The sequence below is a fragment of the Mytilus californianus genome, unplaced genomic scaffold (assembly GCF_021869535.1).
Source record: "Mytilus californianus isolate M0D057914Y unplaced genomic scaffold, xbMytCali1.0.p SCAF_6, whole genome shotgun sequence".
In the NCBI taxonomy this organism is placed as follows: Eukaryota; Metazoa; Mollusca; class Bivalvia; order Mytilida; family Mytilidae; genus Mytilus; species Mytilus californianus.
This window is the reverse complement of record NW_026262712.1, coordinates 82,720,640-82,742,554: the sequence shown is the minus strand read 5'-3', so window position 1 is coordinate 82,742,554 and position 21,915 is coordinate 82,720,640. Positions and strand designations below refer to the sequence as shown.

Here is a 21,915-nt window from a genome sequence, read left to right as displayed (position 1 = left end):
TAACAATATTTAGATTAAAGTTAAATAATACAAGACTGATTTCTTATAAACTGGATAGTTTTTTTTCAATTGGTGAGTAGGCAAAAATATAACTTTTGAGGGAAAATTAACTTTTTTTAAAAATATTTTCAAATATATAAAAGTTGTTAGATCTAAGTTTTATTGAACGACATAAAATATGGAAAAAGAACAAGAACAAGAAAACAAAGCTTATTAATTTTGTTCATTTTGTTTGCAAAAATGGGAGAAAAAAAAAGCACGAAGAAAAGAAATTAATACACACTGCTCTATGCAAGTTGGTTGCAAATTATAAAAGATAACAAATAATAAAATTTCAACACTTAGATATACATTTCAATGTCGGAGACAATAAAATTAATATATTCAGATAATACAAGTCAACACAATCGTAAATTGGAAAGGAAATATTATTTTTTTTAAGCTGATGCAGAGATATGAATTTCTAAAGCAATATGAATGTCAAAATAGAAACGAATATAATTTTAAATCATAATTCAAAAGAGGAACCATTTCCACTCATTCAATATCTACTTGTACATGTTTTGCTAGAATAGATTGAAATATGCAGAATCGTAAGATGCATGGCTTTGCATATAGGTCTAACTGTCGTGTTGAATATAGACAGTACTTTATACGTCTCTGGTTGATTAAGAAAATAAAAGATAAAGAAAAGTGAAAAAAGTTGTAAATCATAGCTAGAGTTATCTTCGTGTGGATACAGACCTACGAGTTCAATTCACCACATCTTGCATGCCCTATAAACTATACATGGTAAACTGTGTCAAATTTTAAACCTTGTAGTTGTCAACACTAAAGTAAAAAAATTGAACCATGAATAGACCAACAAAAATGTTCTCAAGTTGCCTACATAAAAAAACATCTATTTATGTTGGACACAACCCCAGCCTTCCACAACAGACCTAATGTAAATGTTCTCTGACGTAATTTTTTACCTCTTTTTTCTCCTTTTTTGGTGCAAAAAAGGAAATACAGTAAATAGAGAGAACAAAATTTAGCCATTGAACTACCAAATTACTTTTTTCTAGAGACAGGACTAATACATGGAATTATCTAGCCATGCTTACCACCAGAAGCAGTGATTACAAACGTTATCACATTTTTAAGGATGAAGAATATGACAAATTCATTTAACATAATGATGATATCGACTTAAACAAGACTTTTTTGATGATTATTTAAAAAAATGATAAATATCGTGTTCCCTTTAGAGCAAAATTATTTTGGCTTTGTACTTGTTTTTGTTTTTGTTTTTATAGTAGTTCCTTGCCTTTGCATTTAAATTCTTGGTTATTATAGTAATGACTCGAGTGAATTTATTTCTCGCAGACCCGACAGCTATTTGGTTGTATATGTGTTAAAACCGTCACGTACTAGACAAATTAACACAATTTACAATATTTCCATTTTCTGCTATAGGGAAAATTATTAAAGGGGACATCTGTGTTTTGGAAAGTATCAATTTTGTATTTCTCTACTATAGGTATTAGCATTCGTAATATTAATATTCCTCTTTCTTCTTTGATTCTTTGAGTTAGTAGCCTAGTAAAATTTTTCAACTATAGAATGATAGAATGATAATTTATGCAATGAAAAAAAAACCAAAAAAACATCGAAACCAAATCTCAAAAGTTAAATTATTCATGATATCATAAATTCAGGCATGGACCTACTATACTAAGGTCCCAGATTCAGGGTATTCGAATTATTTGATTTTTTTTTCATATATGTATGTATAGAAATGTAAAAGACAATATCACTGTATATTATCGCTCGAAATTCAAAATAGTTTTCACTACAGCCTCTTGTTTAAATGTATCCATCTGGCCCATTGTTATATCAGTTTCAAATTTGCGGAATTTGGGAATTGCTTAAGTCTATAAGTGTAGAGTTTTGGGAGTTCGATATTCTCTTATTCCTTTACCTTCAATGTGTTGTCTGTCATTAATATGGTGTTATCAGTATATCATAAAATCTGCGAAATTAAGATCATATAGGACCCCCTTTCCTAGTGTAATCCGGCCCTAGAATCCCCTTAAAATCTTGATGTTATAATTTGTCTATAATAATAGCATAGAAATGCATCTTACTGTGCACTGGTACCAAGGAACTGTATATTTGAATAAACAATTCCTTGCTGGTACCAATAGACGTATTTGTTCCAGCTGTGCATACTGTCTGAGATTTCTTTCAGTTTTCAAATATTCTTAATTGAAAAAAAAATATCTTTGTTTGTATGTTAATCAGAGACATAAAACGTCTGTGTTTCTCTTTACTTCATAATAAAGCTAAATTGTAAAAATGAAGGGTGAGATATTTTTTACTATTCTGCAAACAAATAAAGTTATGTATTACAATGCCGGAATGTTGATGCTGAACCCGTCACAAACTATACTTTTACTTTTCACCGGTGCATATGGCCGCTTACGATAATTAATTTGAAAGTGAAAGTAGATGTTATCTTTGTTATCTGCTTTTTACAAACTAATAACTGTTCTTAATTGGCTTATTCAATTCACTATGATCAGGATTTTTGTTAAGGAATCCACGAAAACTTTGATATTTTATGAAGAGTTCTGAAATTTATAACGATTTAAGCGATAATTTGTATTGAAATGGCAACTTTAAAGAGTTTCACGTGTGGTATTATTTGCATTAGTGGGTGCAACTTTATTTCGCAAACTTCAAGGTAGATATCGTTTTGTATTTAAGTTCATGAAGAAATGTCGATTTGAAATGATCAGTGGATAAGAAAAATACTGCAGGTCTTTCAACACAGACACTTGGCTAGAGCATTCTAGCTGTAAAAAAAGACAACCTACATACATGATTGTACCTTTACTTAACACTAAGTGAAATAAAGGTATATAAGTATTTTCTACAGAGACAAATGCACATGTGTCTTTCAAAAAGTGAGAAAAGCACAGGCAATTTTTCCTGTTTAAATTTAGACCTGACAATGAGAACTATCCACCAAAGTCTAAATGAAGTAGATGGACTTTCTCTCCCATGTCCAGTTGAGTACATCAGATCACATTTACCAATTATTAATCTATTGAGAGTATTAATGAAACAGATAATCTTCCAAATTATTTTTCCTGCACTTATATATTTGTCTAATACATAATGTAGTGGTTTTAAAGTTTACTCTTATATAATAACAAATTAAAGCTGTAGATAACTGATCATGTTATTCCTCTTATTGCATGTATAAATTATGACTGAGTGAACAAATATAGTTCTTAAAAAAGTTCCTAAACTGTTGATGTAGTTTTTCAAGCTTTTCTTATATCTTAACACTTTCGTTTGATGAAGTCAAACTATTTTAACATAGTTGTATCTGACAGTATCACAGATTTGCAATGTACATGTACATGATGTATGTGATATTTGTCACAAACACTGAACAAGTGATAATTTGCCACACCTTGAGTGCTACAGAAGGAAGTTTGTTCACTCATTTTGTTTACTGATATGACAAGTGTAATACAATCTGTTACTTTTTTTTTTATTCTTTAATTAATTAATTTAATTAGTTAGATCATGTCAGATATGAAAATATTATACAAGCTTATTCTGAACACCTGTGACAGTTTTTTCTTTAATTAGACAATTGATATTAAGTTAACACAATTATCATTCTGGGAGTATATTAACTCTGACAATGAAAAAAAAAGTTCCAGATTTTTTTCTGAAATTTGGTTATTAATAAATATAATGTTTGGATGGAAAACTAAAATTAGTTAATTAATGTGAATTTTTCATTAATGATACTATAGTATATAGTGTGTATTTTTTTATTAACGCGCAAAGCGTTGAAATATTTTCCAGTAATTTATAATTTAACAGACAAATACTCTGTATTTTAGTAGACTTGATAGATTTCATAATTGTCAAGTATAAAATTGTTTTGGTCCTTATTCAGCTTTTTCAAAAAACTATTCAAAAATGTAACTATTTATATTATAACCCAAACCAAAAAAATAACCAAAAGACATCTACAGGTCTCTTCTGCCTTTTAATCTTGATCAGTGGATTTGTATTTCTTAAGTTTTCTAGCCATATTATTATACAATTAGTATGAAAATTAACAACTAAAATTTTAAGGATTTTTAGGACAAGTTTAAAAAAAATATATAGAAAATTCTAGGGGGGGTCAGGGGGCAATTCAAGGACTATCAAAGATTTGCAATCATTGTCATCTTCTCCAAATAGCAAAAATATGTAAGTATGGCATAAGACAACAGCTGACAAATTATCCGATTTAGGACAGGCACATGAACATGTCACAGGGTTAATTAATTTTTAGCTCACCTGGCCCAAAGGGCCAAGTGAGCTTTTCTCATCACTTGGCGTCCGTCGTCCGTCGTCCGTCGTCCTGCGTCCTGCGTCCGTCGTCCGTAAACTTTTACAAAAATCTTCTCCTCTGAAACTACTGGACCAAACTTGACCAAACTTGGCCACAATCATCATTGGGGTATCTAGTTTAAAAAATGTGTCCGGTGACCTGGCCAACCAACCAAGATGGCTGCCATGGCTTAAAATAGAACATAGGGGTAAAATGTAGATTTTGGCTTATATCTCTGAAACCAAAGCATTTAGAGCAAATCTGACATAGGGTAAATTTGTTTATCAGGTCAAGATCTATCTGCCATGAAATTTTCAGATGAATCTGACAACCTGTTGTTGGGTTGCTGCCCCTGAATTGGTAATTTTAAGGAAATTTTGTCGTTTTTGGTTATCTTGAAAATTATTATAGATAGAGATAAACTGTAAACAGCAATAATGTTCAGCAAAGTAAGATCTACAAATAAGTCAACATGACCAAAATGGTCAGTTGACCCCTTAAGGAGTTATTGCCCTTTATAGTCAATTTTTAACCATTTTTTCGTAATCTTTTACAATATCTTCTCCTCTGAAACTACTAAGACAAATTTAACCAAACTTGTCCACAATCATCATTAGGGTATCTAGTTTAAAAAATGTGTCTGATGACCACGCCCGCGAACCAAGATGGCCGACATAGCTAAAAAATAGTACATAGGTAAAATGCAGTTTTTTGGCTCATATCTCTGAAACCAAAGCATTTAGAGCAAATCTGACAGGGATAAAATTGTTCATTAAGTCAAGATCTATCTGCCCTGAATTTTTCAGACCAATCAGGCAACACGTTGTTGGGTTGCTGCCCCTGAATTGGTAATTTTAAGAAAATTTTGCAGCTTTTAGTTATTATCTTGAATATTATTATAGATAGAGATAAACTGTAAACAGCAATAATGTACAGCAAAGTAAGATCTACAAATAAGTCAGCATGACCAAAATTGTCAATTGACTCCTTAAGGAGTTATTGCCCTTTATAGTCAATTTTTTACAATTTTCATAAATTTTGTAAATTTTTGTAAATTTTGTCATGAATCCATCTGTGTCCTTTGTTTAATATGCACATAGACCAAGGTGAGCGACACAGGCTCTTTAGAGCCTCTAGTTTTTAAATCTCCCCCCTTCATGTCTTTTAATCCTGATCAGTGCATCAAGTATAGTAGATAGACAGCAAAATAGGATCTTCAATTAAGTCAACAGAAACAAAATCGTCAATTGACTTTTTTGCTCACCTGGCCCAAGGGGCCAAGTGAGCTTTTCTCATCACTTGGCGTCCGTCGTCGTCTAAAACTTTTGCAAAAATCTTCTCCTCTGAAACTATTGGGCCAAATTTAACCAAACATGGCCACAATCATCATTGGGATATCTAGTTTAAAAAATGTGTCCGATGACCCCTCCTGCCAACCAAGATGTCCGACATGGCTTAAAATAGAACATAGGGGTAAAATGCAAGTTTTGTCTATTATTTTGAAAACCATTATAAATAGAGAAAATCTGACAACAGCAGAAATGTTCAGAATGTTGAGCTCTACCAATTGTTCGTATATATCAAAACTGTCAGACGACTTCTTGTAGGAGTTATTACCCTTAAATGTCATTTTACCATTTTTCTTTCATTTTTGCGTATTATCTTGAAAACTATAATAGATAGAGAGAAACTTTAAACTGCAAAAATGATCAGCAAGACAAGTTCTACAAATAAGTCTGCATGGTCAAAATCGTCAGTTGACTCCTTATTAGAGTAATTGCCCTTTGATGACGTTTTTAACCAATTTTTTCCGTTTTTGCCTTATATATCTTAAAAATTATAATAGATAGATAGAAACTTTAATATGCAAAAATGATCAGCAAGACAAGATCTACAATTAAAAAATATGGAAGATAATGTCTGACGACTCTTTAGTGGAGTTATTGCCCTTGAAATAGACACTTTAAATCACAAAAATGATCAGCAAGGCAAGATCTACAAACAAGTCAAATTTTGCAGATATAGTTAGTAGACTGATATAAGAGTGATTGCCCTTAAATGAGGAATTTTTTTCACCTTCTTATGTGTTTTGAGTAAGACTAAAAAAGATAGAGAGAAACTAAACAGACTAAATGATCAGCAATCCAAGATCAACGTATATATATGCACATAGACCAAGGTGTGTGAGTTATTGCCCTCTAAAGACAATTTTACCCATTTTTTTTGTTTTTTTGGCCAAATGTTAAAAACTTATAACAATTGCTTCCAGATGGAAACTAAAAAAACTCAAATGATCAGCAAGAAAAGATTATCAAAAAAATCAACACAGATCATACCAATCAATTGATTACAAAGCTACTGTTGATATCTTTGCAGCAATTTCATCAGATGAAATTGCTGCAAAGATATCTTTTTGAGCAAAATTTAGAAATTATTTAATTTTAATTTTTCATATTTTACTAATTAATGGACTATTTGTTTGCAAATAGCATTTGAATACAGTCTAGGATTACATACATCCCGAAAGTGAGACATAGTAATCCCTGGGCCTGTTGATGTAAGTAGCAAAAGCAAGACATAGTAAAATTTGATTTTGTATTCATAGACATAGGCGTTGACAACATTTATATAAGAATATGGAGATGTGATATGATTGCCAATGGGACAACTAATCACCAGAGTTCAAATGAAAGGGATATAATCAATTATAGGCCATGTTATGGCCTTCAACAATGAGAAAAACCCATTCCATATAGTTGGCTAATAATGGCCGCACATGAAAAATATGAAACAATTCAAATGAAAAATTAACGGCCTAATTTAAAAGAAAACGATTTACGAAAAACAAATATGACAGACATGAACCAACCAATGCCACTGAACTACAGGCTCCTGACTTGGGACAGGCACATACAGAATGTGGCAAGGTTTGACATGTTTGTTAAGGGTCAAAACTTCCCCTAACCTAGACAGTGGTGTAACAGCACAACATAAGAACAAACTGTAAAATCAGTTGCAATTGGCATAACCCAAAAGATCGGTCTGAGGCACAAAAACAACAAACATAAAAAAAATAGACTCAAAGTACCGAAAATAAGAGTACTTGCAGTTACTGAAAGCTAGTTCAAAGGCAATTACACCTAAATCATGTTCTCCCAGACTAAAGTATCAATCAGTACACATCCAACGAATTTATTGTAAAAGAGGTCATTAGCAGTCTGAGAAAAGCATTACCTGGTGCAATGCCAAAACATAAGTAAACAGTACCGATGAAGGTTCATAAGTTATTGTAACTGTACATATTTAGCAATATAAATCATGTAAATCTAGTTATGTTTTAATTTTTCAAAAACAAAATCAATTTTAGTACCCATTTAAACAATATTTAAAGATTTAACTTCATTTGTACTGTTTTAAATTGGTAACCTTTAAAAATAAGTTTTATCAAAGGATAAATTAATTTACATGGATCTTATTTAAATTTATGGGCCTTATAAACAACACCATGATGAATGATAAATGGACTAATTTTTTTTGCAGTTGATATTTGGATACATTGTTTGGTTGAAGGTTTTTCTTAAACAGTACATGCTGTACGGTTGCCTGTAATTGCTTACATCCACTTCATTTGAACTTTGGTGGAAATTTGTCTCATTGGCAATCATACTACATCTCCTTATTTTTATATTAGTAGGGTTAAATGTTTTGACCTTTGTCAAAACTTTCATGGAATTTCAGAAAACTTTTATTGAAGTTTGTACATTGTCAAAATATACCATCTAATAGGGTAAAAAAATTCCCTCCCCCCTTTTTTTCATAGATTTACTGATTAAAAATGAACAGCAATGAAAGATTGCTAGCATCCCAATAAAAATAGGTCAACATTTCAAACATTGATGTTCATAAAGTTTTATGTCAAAGGTCAGCTGTAGTAATAAAAAAGTGACTGGTTATCCTGCATCTTACTTTGGGAAGTTTTTGGGTTGTCAGCTATCAAATAAAAAAAAAATATAGCTTTAAAATATCTGAGATTGATTGATTGATTGGTGTTTAATGCCACTTTCAATACTGTTGGCTGTTTTCTGGCTGCCAGGTTTTATAGGTGGAGGAAGCTGGAGTGTCGGAACATGTGGAGAGAACCACCGACGTTTGTCAGAAAAACTGATGAGTATACTACATGTATTTTTTTTTTATTAAATGTATGTCAGTTACCAAGCCATTTCCCCTTACACAGTCAGTTAGAATTGATACAGTTATACATCTAAAGGTGTAAGTTATTAAAAAGGGTTCCGTTTGGTTTCCATGCTCCTAATATTCTATAATAGAAAAGAAAGGATATAGGGTATCTATCAAAAACACAAAAAGCAAAGGAACAGCGCTTAAACATTGAATAAATTGTGGCCGCAGGGTTAATAAATAACCATGAATGATAAACTCTAAGCATTGTATCTTATGTCTGTGGTTCAGTGAATATTTGACAACAGTGTACTAGTCAAATCTATTCATCTTGTTGTACAGATTCAGGCAGGGTAATAGTACATAATACAGCCAATTTTGTGTCAAAATAAGGTGCTCTAATTTCAAATTCTCAGAAGCATAACCCCCCCCCCTCCCCCCCTCCAAAAAAAAACTCCTGGATTTGTTCCTTTTGAAAAGAATACTAGTAAGCTCTTTAGTTCATTGTCAAGATGAAGAATAAAACTTTGCAGCACTTTTCAAGATGAAGAATAAAACTTTGCAGCACTTTTCAAGATGAAGAATAAAACTTTGCAGCACTTGTCAAGATGAAGAATAAAACTTTGCAGCACTTGTCAAGTTGAAGAATCAAACTTTGCAGCACTTGTCAAGATGAAGAATAAAACTATGCAGCACTTATCAAGATGAAGAATAAAACTATGCAGCACTTGTCAAGTTGAAGAATAAAACTATGCAGCACTTGTCAAGATGAAGAATAAAGCTATGTAGCACTTGTCAAGATGAAGAATAAAACTATGCAGCACTTGTCAAATTGAAGAATAAAACTATGCAGCACTTGTCAAGATGAAGAATAAAACTATGCAGCACTTGTCAAGATGAAGAATAAAACTATGCAGCACTTGTCAAATTGAAGAATAAAACTATGCAGAACTTGTCAAGATGAAGAATAAAACTTAGCAGCGCTTGCCTAGATGAAGAATAGTGATTCAGCAATGTTACAATTTCTTTGATATAGGTTGTAATTTAACATTATATTAAAGGAGTTCTGTCTAGTGTACCTCTACCAATATTTATTTTTCTCTGTTATAAAACAAAGTTAGATGTAATATAATGCTAAAGGACTAAAGGAAAACAATTTAGTCTTGGTCATCATATAGCAATACACACACATATATATATGTATGCAGGTAGCTTGTAACATGAATCTTATTACCTTATTAATTATTAATCATACCATTCATATCACCAGCTTACATGGATGGTAAGAGGAGACTCTTTAGGGGTTATATCACAATTAATTCCAGTACGGTTTTATTCTATATTTTTACATGATGATGTAGAATGTTTTGAATTTTTATTCCTTCAAATATCTACATTGAAATTCAGTTTTGGAGAAATTTACATTATATCTATTTCAGTGCTTTGCAATTTTTATATTTCTCTGTAACAATTGATTTTACAGTTGATAGAAAAATGGATTCAATCATTAGGACAATTAAACACCAACTAAACAATAATAGCTATTCAATCATTAGGACAATTAAACACCAACTAAACAATGATAGCTATTCAATCATTAGGACAATTAAACACCAACTAAACAATAATAGCTATTCAATCATTAGGACAATCAAACACCAACTAAACAATAATAGCTATTCAATCATTAGGACAATTAAACACCAACTAAACAATAATAGCTATTCAATCATTTGGACAATTAAACACCAACTAAACAATAATAGCTATATGATTTTATTATTTGTGAATACAAGTACATGAAATAACATATATCTGTTCTTTCATGTGGAACCTTCCAGTTGAAGTTTTTGACTAAATATTAATCTCTTTTTCCTATGATTCAATCTTATGCTTCTTTAAGCCTTTTAGTTTTAATTCTCAAAACTAAGTTGCTGAGTATATATTTTAGCTTGTGTCTGTGATTTTGTCTTTTCCTTATTTAAAAACTTCATATTTTTCGTTATTTCGTGTGTTTTTGCAGAATTGGGTGTTAATGGCAGCTAGATCTTTGATTGTATCGGTTAGATTTATTCACTCACTACTTTTTAAAGACTCTGGATGATATATAGCTTGATATTTTGTATTGGCACCTGTCTTTTGTTGAAGACAGTATTTTGCACTTTAGATGTCTTTTGGTTATTTGTATTGTTGAGTTGCTGTCTTATTAACCTATACCACACATCTCCTTTAATTCATATCAAATTATTACAAAGGTTTATTGTACAAGTATAACAAACAAATCAGGATGAAAACATGTTACAGTGATGAATATGAAAACTGCTTTGTTCCATACCAACAAGCTGTGCCAGAATTTTAACGTGCTACCTTCCAACAGAATTTTTGTTACACCACTGTCCCAGGCTATGGAAGGATTGAGTGTTCACATGATACATTCTCCCCGTGTCTGCATCACAACTGGAGTCTGAAGTCCAGTGATTGTCTTTGGTTGCTGTCTGCCTCACGTCTGGAGTCTGAAGTCCAGTGATTGTCTTTGGTTGCTGTCTGCCTCACGTCTCGAGTCTGAAGTCCAGTGATTGTCTTTGGTTGCTGTCTGCCTCACGTCTGGAGTCTAAAGTCCAGTGATTGTCTTTGGTTGCTGTTTGCCATGATTATTTTTGGTTCATTGTCTGAGTGACCTTGAATGGTGTAAAGGAGTCTATGTACTATGAAAAAAATATTATGAAAACATGTATCTCATTTGCAAATATATTGTAAGGCTTAATTTTTCTGTCATGCTCTTCTGAATTAGAAGTAATTACATTCACATGACATTGTTCAGGGGTAATCTTTTGATCAGGTAAGCTTAAGAAGTAATTAAAAATGATATCCACTCCCCATATGCAAGAAGTTTCAAATTTGTATTTTATAAGGCAAGGCAGGTGAGGCATATCTCTGTTTTAACAGTTCTGATTGAGAGTCAAATATAGGATAGATCAATGTTTAGGGGGAAAACAGCCTTAATATTATATGAAACAATAAACTAAGAACCTTGGTGATACATGTAGTATATTAAGATTAGAATGTAATTAATCAATATGCAATATTTGTAAGTCATACAAGTTTTTAGATTTGGAATTGTCTGTTGATTAGATAATCCTTCTATATTTTTAGAAATGAAGAAATTGTTCAACAGAAGATTATGTTAGAAGATGTTAAAGAAAAAGACCAAGACACCAAGGATTCTGGGTATAGTACAAAAATAGCATTTCACGTCTAAAAAGTGATTTATCCATTTAGGACCAGGTTGAGAATTAAACTTTGTGATAGGAAATTGAGTTTAAAACAAAAATGATAACTTCAATTTTCCCATGGTAAACTTTCTATTTTTATGTACCAACATTCAAGAAGGATCTTCATATGGATGATGTGATATTCCATAGCTTGCATTAAGTACCAGGATTCTTTCAAAAAGTCTTGCTGCTTACAAGGAAAAATATTGATTGATTGTTGGTGTTTAATGCCACTTTCAGCTATATTGGCTGTATCACACCAGTTTTAATTGTTGAATAAACCCTGGAGTGCATGGAGAGAACAACGAACGTCGGCAGAAAAACTGACAATCCTAGTCAATTAAGATTGTAGTTGAATGCACCTGCCACTTGCTGGGTTCAAACTCACAACCTCAGTGTTGACAGGATATTGATACAGTAGATGAACTACTTAGACCACTTGGCTATCGAGACCCCAAAAAATAATGAACTAAGGGTTTTAAATGGTAAAGTTAAATTCATTTCTTCATGATCATTTAGAGTTTTACAGACACCATCATGATTCAGATGACAGTTATGGAATATCTGTGCAAATAGAGAACAATATATAGGTTTTATTCGTTGTGGTATCATCTGCCCTTCAATATATCTGACATTACAGAATGTGACTCATCACTGGTTTTCCTTGTCATGATCTACGTGACAGGTGTCATTAGATGAACAGAAATTGCCCTTTCAGAGCACCAAAGTTAACCTCTAGTTTTGGTTGATTTGTGTTGCTCAATCTTTAGATTTCTATGTGTATATATGAATAAAATGAGATGTGAGGTATATATGTCACTGAGACTGCAACCTTAACAACATAAATAATAGAAAGACTGGATGTTTTGCCTTTTTTCTTTTTCTCCATGATGTGTCCTTCCTTCTTTGATACTATGTTTTAATTGCCCTCTTGTTATCCTCTTACTTTTTTATGTCAGGGTAGTTTGTACTTATTGTTAGATGTGTGTATCTTTTTATTTTTGTTGTGTTAGTTTCTATAAGGTCGATTTATACTTAAGGGTTTGTGGTGATTCCATTCAGGTAAAATTAAACGGTGATACTGTTGCTGTTTTTGGAATCCTCCTTTTGAATATTTATTTTAATATTTTAATTTTTAGTTTAAATCTTAGGCAAATAGTCCAAAATTTTAATATAAAATTTTAAAACTGTAACAAATAGTTCTTTTTTTTTCACTTTCTATAAGTATTGTTTGTTATTTAAATAATTTTCATCTTTTGATGTCAATTTTCACATAATTTGTCAAAAATTTAAGATTCAAAACCCTCCAAACTGGAATGAAATTCATAAAGACCTCCTTCACATATAACACAAGTTTGTTTAACAGCAAAATGTTTGTATAAATCAGACCGCGATTGGACAGGGACTTTAGTAAGGGATTTTGAAGTTTGACAAAATTTGATAAATGAAACCCATTTTAAATCTTTTTGGGGATTAAGTCAGCTATCATGTCATCTTTGAAACAATCATTACTTGCTTACTTTAAAATATCAAAGTTGTCAATGTTTAGAATTTTAATTTTCTCTTGCTTTATCATTGTGAGGTGCTTCATGAATTTAATGCTAAGGTCTAACATAGGTTCAAGGTAAATCTATAGATGTTGTTAATATTTACCAGTGTTCATAAAAAAAACATACTTATTATTTTGTTACAAATGACATAAAAATGGGATAAAAACTTATTAGGAAATACTTTTGTTGTAGTTTTGCAAGCAGTTTGCATGTTGACTCAGATTATCCTTTAGATATCCTTTTTTAAAAGCGATATGAATTTTCATAAGTGAAATTATTCTTACAAATGCCATGCATGACAAGTGAAAAAAAACTAGCCTAAATATCCTTGAAAATCAACAGCACTTATCATTGCAGGGGATAATATTAAGATTTTTTTTGGTATTTCAACTTATTCATTAAGTCCAAAACATTAATAAAAAATCCAAGATGTTTATAAACAGTACCAAGACCCATAATAAACTGGGGGTATAGGTCAGTGTAATGATAAATTCTAGAACAGGTGTAGTCATACAGCTCAGTAATGTCCATTCAAATTTTATGTGATATATCAAGCAAAAATAAAATTAATTTATTCAAAATTTTATATAATCTATGAAATTTTAGCATTATAAAGAAACATTTGAAAAAGTGTATAAATTTTTAGAAGTGATTTTTTTCTACGAAATTTATGTAGATACGAATTAAAAATGAAAAATGGAAAAGATATTTTTAGCTCATTTGGTCCAAAAGTTTATGTCTTATATTGAAATATTTTATACATAGACAGGAACTATAAATAGCAAAATGATAATCAAGGCAAAACATACCATTAGTTTAAACTTTCAATTGGTTGTTTATTCAAGATATTTCCCTTTTTGCCCAATATTTACCTTTTGGAAAAAATATTCATAAATACTAAGAAAGTCAAGATCTGTCATTTCTTCACAAACTTGTCGTTTTTTTTACGTCCGTTTACGGGACATATTATGGTATTCCGTTGACCGTCTGTCCATCCGTCCGTCCGTCGTCAACATGTCAGACATTAACTCAAAAAAGCTTTAACCAATATGCATGAAACTTTAGTGAATTGTTTATATCTATTGACGTGAGCTCCCTTTCGTTTTTTTTATAAATTTCAGAATTACCGTTTCCAAGTTTTGGGGTTTTATTCATTAAAAAAGTGAGAATTTTCCAGTTTTCTGACAATAACTCAAGAATGCTTTCACCAAATTGCACGGAATTTTCGTGAATTGTTTCTATCTATTGACATGAGCTCCCTTATGGATTTTTATAAATTTTAGATTTTACGTTTCCGAGTTACAGGGTTTTATTCATAAAAAAAGGGGTATTTTCCAGTTTTCAGACAATAACTAAAAAATGCTTTCAGCAGTTCTCATGAAACTTTGGTGAATTGTTTATATCTGTTAATGTAAGCTCCCTTAAGAATTTTATAAATTTCAGATTTTACATTTCTGAGTTATGGGGTTTTATTCATTAAAAAGGGGGGGGGGATTTTCCAGTTTTTGGACAATAACTCAAAAATGCTTTCAGCAGTTCTCATGAAACTTTGGTGAATTAATTATAGCTATTGATGTAATCTTCCTATTGATTTTCATAAATTTCAAATATGACATTGAGAAGAAATTGAACTTTATTTGTTTATAGTCTGACAACAGATTTACTAAGTATTGCACAACAGCAAGAAATCTTTAATTGAATATAAATTCAATTCATATAACCAATTTCAAGTTCTTTGACTACATTTATTCAGAAACCTTAAATTTGTCAAATATTTAATTACAATCCAAATTCAGACCTGTATCAAGCTTGAATATTGTGTCCTTTTTTGCCCCAACTGTTCAGGGTTGGACCTCTGTAGGCGTATCCAACTGCGCTCAGCGAAGCAGTTTATTAGATATTATATGGAAAACAATAAAAGATAGAGAGAAACTGTAAACTACAAAATTGAAAAAAATATAAAATTGAGATGTACAAATCATTCCATTTGGCATTAATGTTGTGATGACACCTTAGGAAATAACTATTTGGTGTTGTGTGTTGGGTTCAGTGTTTGAAGATTTTTTTTGAAAACTTTTTATTCTAATTTTTGTGTAAATAAATAATGTGACCCTGGTAATGTAGAAACAAAAAATGACATAGATTTCACTCTGCATTCACTAGAAATCTGTCTTTTCGGAAATAGATAATTTATTTCCTGAAAAAAAAACACATGTTGAAAAAAGATGAAAATAGATAATACTGGTATTATTTTTGCCAGGTGAGGGATACTAGCAGCCTCTAGTTTAGGAATCTCAACCCTATTTTTGCTGATATTCATAATTTGAAATAATCTTATTGTTGGATATTTATCATGCATAAAATTCAAATCATAGTGATGTGGGGTTGAATCAATAAGATATCAACAATTTACCGAAGCAATTAAACCTAAAAAAGATATCTTAGAGGTCTTCAACAAATGACATGCTCTAAATTGGCTCTGTCTAGACAAAACGTGGAATAAATTAAATAAAGACATTCAAAAATCTAATCTCATCACTTTATGCCAAAATGGGTGAAAAATATTATATTATAAACTTTATACTACCATTAAATTTTTTATGCTGTTTCTGAGGTGTGCTGAAAACAGGTCAAATTAACCAAAGTCATCACAACTGTTTGCACCATCTTCGTTAGCCAAGGGTTACGATCCAACTATAACCCTTGGCTAGCGAAGATGTGTTTACTCATGCTTTCTGATTATTTTAGAGATTACAGATCACTTGCAGCAAAGTAAAAGTAAATGGGCGATACTTCAAATTTTGATAAAATATTGTATGCATTTAGAACTCTGTAAACATTTCTGTTTTAAATGATCTGAAAGTATTAGGGGTCATCATATAACGTTTTTTTTCAGTAGAAATCAATCAGGGTTAAAGCTAGGATTTTGAGGGTTTTAGTCAGTTTTGGGTGATAAGAAAACAGACCTTTCTTGGGTAGCATCTTAACATGATAGGACTAAGATAGTTATTGCATAGGATTAAATCCATGAAAAAAAAAACATGTTTAATATTTACTTTCAATTCTTTTGGATCAAAGTGCTCTATGTGAAGGGAAATGTTTGCTGTTCCCGAAATTGAACACACTATAAATATTGACGTAAACGACAAAGAAAATTGAATAATTAAGTGATATGCTTAAATGATTTACAATTACATACTAAGACAGATTTGGATGAATTTATTATCTTAATTTCATTTAAGAAGATATGGACATTTTCAAATTCTTACCAATGTTTGTTTATGTTTTCATATTTTGACTCCTCTCAGTTTCCCATTCGTGCATTTTCCCGTAAATTCCTTACATTCTTACGTCATCTTTCAATGACGTCATTTACACCGTCTGACGTGAGGTAAACTTCATTCATAAAAATCATAAGACGTGAGAGTAGGATTGGAACAGCCCAAACAAATCATGACTTTGACTATCAGCTGACATATGAATATATTCGAATTTTACCATGGGTGAGTACTCAAAGCTTTTGAAGAACGTCATATTAGAAAAAGTAATAACTAGCTTATAAATGGTCTGTATATGCTACAGAATAGAGACTATTTGGTGCTTAAATATTCAGAATAGAGAAAAATTGGTATAAAGATACAGGAAATGATGACCCAATCCCCCTCCCCACAATCCCCATCAAGACAAAAAAAAAGGGATGTGTGGTAGACAGCAACCCAACATCACAACAAAATTAAAAAGACATCAACAAGTTAACATAAGTATCTTTACATTATATGTCAATCCTTAATTGTCAAGCTTTAAATTGGCCAGATTTTGATGTATTTTAATCAGACCAAAATACTACAAATTTTACATAGAAATAGTTGTGATATTACTATTTATACAAAATAACTTCTTTTAGGCACATCACATTATAAATTACAAAGTAATAACCCTTAAATTGTTGCATTATTCCTATTGTAAGGTCAGTTTTAGTCTAATTTTTCCTTAATTCATAACAGTTTTTAGCATACTTTTTTTGGCCACAACTACTGATCAAGAAAAGTTTTGTATCATCATTGGCATCTTTTGTTTACAAAACATTTTGGATGGTACGTTGTGCCCACGGTTTTCTTTAAGCTTTAAGGTCTGAATGCACGAGTAGTACATTTGTCTTTTATTTTGACAATATACCCAAAATGTGCAGACATTGTAGCCTATTATTACTCTTATGAAGGGATTTGTTTAACCTAGAAGGAAGGCTTTTGCAATAGATCCATTTAAGAACCAAATAATGGCCTTTTTGATATTTATGATAAAGTTGAAATTAAAGGCTATATTTGGCCAAAATTGAACTTGTCCTTTAAAAGGGCATTAGGTGTCAAATTCAGGTTCACCGATTTTACTCAAATTCTCATATTTGATTTATAACATACTAAAATGTATATCCGAATTACACAAAGTCTGAAGTAAACAATTAACAATGCAAGGAATCCATAATATATATCATCTTTTCGTGTGTATTTTAGTCTAGACGCCATCTGATTAACCATCGAGATGACATCCAAAGACTGCCTGACAGTCACATAACCCGATATAAACATAAACATAAATATAAACAGATAGCGACCACATGCAATTGGATTTTTCTAGGTCTGTTTGATTTCATGTTATACATTAAAAAAAGTAAGTTAATTATCGTTTTTACCTGTATAAGAATATTTTTTTGTGGATCGAATCAGTCAATGAAATTTTTTACCTTTGTTTCACTTTCGATGTTGACATTCTTTTCCTTTTAATGGCTAAACACGCCTTATACATGCATAGCCAATTTCTAGCTAAGGGGTTAAATTGAAGGTTACAAGAATACGGATTCAATGAGGTTGAATTATTCACTTGCAAGTGAATAATTCATCAGCAATGTTTCTTAGCTTATTTTGACAAATTGAACTAAACTGGCTGCTAAAAGCGAATTATTATTTCACTATTTCACTTTCATTAATGATTGAAAAAAAAAAAATCATATTTTAATTTTTTTTTATCTCGTAGCTAATGCCCCTTTAATATTGAAACTACCAAAAATTTGCCACTGACACTAACTTCCTAGTAAGTGAATAATAGCCAGAATGTTGGATAAAAACCCAAGTTTGTTTTCATCATTTACTGTTTAATTCTTACAACTTTACTAAGTCACATATTGCACAGGAATTCATACAACTGAACCCTATTCTTTACAGTTTAAAATTTATTTACATCATATCCAACATGAGTAAGAATAAGAAAATATGCCTTTTATGTTAAGCTAGAGCAAACAATATGCCAGATGTTACATACCTTTAAAGGTATAAACACAAAATTAAAACCGGTCACTTTTATGTTTGTACTGGGCAACATATTGCATTATTTGTCAAACATGATTGTGATTTGGATCTGAAATGGAAAATAAATAAGAGGAAGTTGTCATAAAAAGTTGTTGCTTAATTTACATGTCAGTTAATTTTATTCAAGTGCACTTTAGGTTTACGAACAAAAGCAGTTAGCCAGTGTTAAAGAAAATAAAAATACCCTACCAGTTATACATAAAATGAGAAAACATAGTCTAGAATAACAAAGTTTGCAATAGCATTCTATTCAAAATTTTGCATGTAAAAGCAAAATAAAGGACATAGCAATTTCAGTAAAGAAACTATGCAAATTTTTGTCAGGTTGTGCATCTGAAGACAAAATAAAAGGACGAAGCACTGTATTATTTCAGTAAAAAAAATTTATCATGTTTTTTGCATCTGAAGACAGAATAAAAGGACAAAACAATTTCAGTGAAGGAACTATGGAAATTTTACTAGGTTTTGCATTTGAAGACAAAATAAAGAGAGAAAGCAATTTCAGTAAAGAAATATTAAATATGTCTCAAAAAATACTAACAGAAATAGCCTACTGTTATTTTTTTGTAATTTTAATCTAAGTTTAAGTTAGGATACAATGTATTTGCTTTTGATTTAATGAAGGTAAGGGGTATATTAAAAATTGTAAAAGTTTGACCAGTGACAAGGCTCAGGTATCATAGAATGGTAATCCTTTATTATTTTGATTCCAATCCTTTAACATATTTTACATTTGAGTCATCATTTATAATATAGGTTGAAAGTGAATTGAAAAGTCTCAACTTTGATCAGTTTTACTGAAAGTAAAATTGTATGCTAAGACCTATCACCATAGCAACTGACCAATGCTGTGATTTAGAATATGGAATATTAACAGAAAGTAAACAAATCCTGTGTTTTTGGAAGATTATTTCTTGTCATCAATCAAAGACGGAATCATAATGTCGCGGTATCAGGGAGATTTTATTTTTCTGTGGAATTTTTAGTCATAAACCACTTTATCTCCCAGCATGCTTTGTGATTTTTGCGCTGAAACTATCAGAACTGTTGGAGACTGTCAGGTAAAAATTCTTATCTTTCCATTCACCGATCACAGTTTTAATAACACTGCAACTTCAGGGCTAGCGATATGATTGGACCACTTATCATCTTCTATTACAAATTTCAGTCGAATAACGTCAAGACCTGAAATTTGAAATTTGAAGATCTGTCGTTCATAATCACCAAGTATTGATTTTTCTTGTTTTGGACATTAGAAATTAACTGTTTATTCTCTTGTATGATGTATGCAGCTATTATTTGCCAACATTTCCATATATTGTCAGTCACGTAGAAACGACAATTATCAGCATGTTTACGAGTGGTGGAAATTACAGCGGCAACATTGAATAAGCCAACAATTAGAATGAATACATACGGAAATGGGAAAGATTTGACTGTTGGCCATCTGAAAGGTTAATTGGAACAGAAGATGATAATTAACTTGAATTCTTGTGACAATTAGGTGTTTATTGTCGAAATATCACAATTTCAAATGTCATCTGCAAAGATGATGGTGATATTGTTATATCCAGGTACATGACTTAAACAATAGGTTTATAATGACCAATCTGGATGGCCTTGTTAGTAAATTGGATGTTACATTTACAGATTATAGTTTTGTTTGTATTGTCTGTGTTTGAAGTTTTGTATGGTGTTTTGTTTTCCGGTAAACACTAGTAGCATTATATTTCTGTTATTGATTTATATCTTAAGTATTTAATTACTCCTGTTTCATCTTTAATTAAACAATGGTGGTAGAGATTTATTGTGTAATTTTTTTAGTTATTCATACTACACAATATTTTTAGGAAAATTTTTGGCTTGCATTGCTGAGACTACTTGTATAATTTTTTTGTTATTTTTAAATACAAGATATTTTTATAAACACTTTTTTTTCATTGCAGATGGCATTTTGAATTACCTCAAGCAAATGAAAGACTTAATGACCAAAAGAGAGTCCATTCCCTATTTACAAAACCCATTTCCTATCTCTCAAACGACTTCATCTTTCTTTCATTTGCTCCCTTTCCAGGTTATTATAACTATGTATATACATGTATCTAAACCCACAAATTTAAATACTGAATTTTATTTCTTATGAAATCAGGAAACTTATTTATACTGCAGCTAGAACACTTCCTGTTGTCTTTATCTACCAAATATACTAAGTAACAAAGGGGTATATCGTGCAATGTCAATTTCATGACACTTTTTTTCATAATTTGTGATTTGTTTAGGGATGGAAAATATGTTTTATTTTTGGGTTCACATTTTCACTACTACAATGTATAATTATAGCCATTTTTAGCTGCAGTATAAAAACAATATTAGGTCAATGTCAGAAAATTATAAACTTTTTTGTATTCAGCAAGAAACAGTTGAAGGGCTCGGTAAACCTCGCCCTTCTGCAGTTTCAAAGCCTACATACAAGAAAAGTTGATACCTTCCTGACATTGACATAATATAATACATAAATTATTCAAATGACTAAAATTGCAAACAAAAGATTTTACTTATTTTGGAAAGTAACGGTATTCTATAATTACTTGCTTATGACTGAGTATAACAAATACAAGTAAAGGTTTATTGATATAAAGAATCAAGAGGCCCCAGCAACAGATTATGCAATAATATATACTGACAGGATATAAATGTTAATAAAAGGAATGGAATATATGTCCATGAGACACACACAAATAAAATAATCAAAAGATACTATTCTATGGGTCACCATATGAGATTCAACAGATAATAGTAAAAAGTTCTTAATAGCCAGAGTCTAAAACAAGTTGTGAATAAATTTAAAATAGGGTATCAAAGTTCTGCCAGCTACACTTCAGTTGTCTCTGCTGTCTTTGCAAGTGATGGAAACTTGACTCACAACCAAAGTTGGATGGAAAAGTTCTTTTTAGAATTATATATTCATACAGAAAAACATTATCAAATTAAGCACCAGTAATTTATAATCCATATTCTTGTCCAGTAATCAAATAATCACTAAGTAAATGGCTAGGTATTTGCATAATAAAAAATCATATTGTTTTTAGAATAATACTGATGATTTAGGCCAGAAATGCATTTATGAATAATATGATTATATGAACACCAGTTTTGTGTTTTTCTTG

General features: G+C 30.9%; 1 protein-coding gene across 3 annotated transcripts in view; it reads left to right on the top strand.

The window, feature by feature from the left end:
* The first annotated feature begins 53 nt into the window (after nucleotides 1-53).
* The window catches only part of LOC127705196 (tRNA (guanine-N(7)-)-methyltransferase non-catalytic subunit wdr4-like), a 91,546-nt gene continuing 69,684 nt past the window's right edge, over nucleotides 54-21,915 (top strand). Inside the window, exons 1-2 of one of the 3 annotated variants that reach the window (XM_052209513.1) lie at nucleotides 54-72; nucleotides 11,717-11,791. In XM_052209513.1, coding sequence (XP_052065473.1) covers nucleotides 11,745-11,791 — 47 coding nt within the window. In that variant the 5' untranslated portion in view covers nucleotides 54-72; nucleotides 11,717-11,744. Of the gene's footprint in view, nucleotides 73-2,546; nucleotides 2,729-11,716; nucleotides 11,792-21,915 lie in introns of those variants that run through there. The other 2 variants (XM_052209514.1, XM_052209512.1) reach the window with 2 other exon arrangements.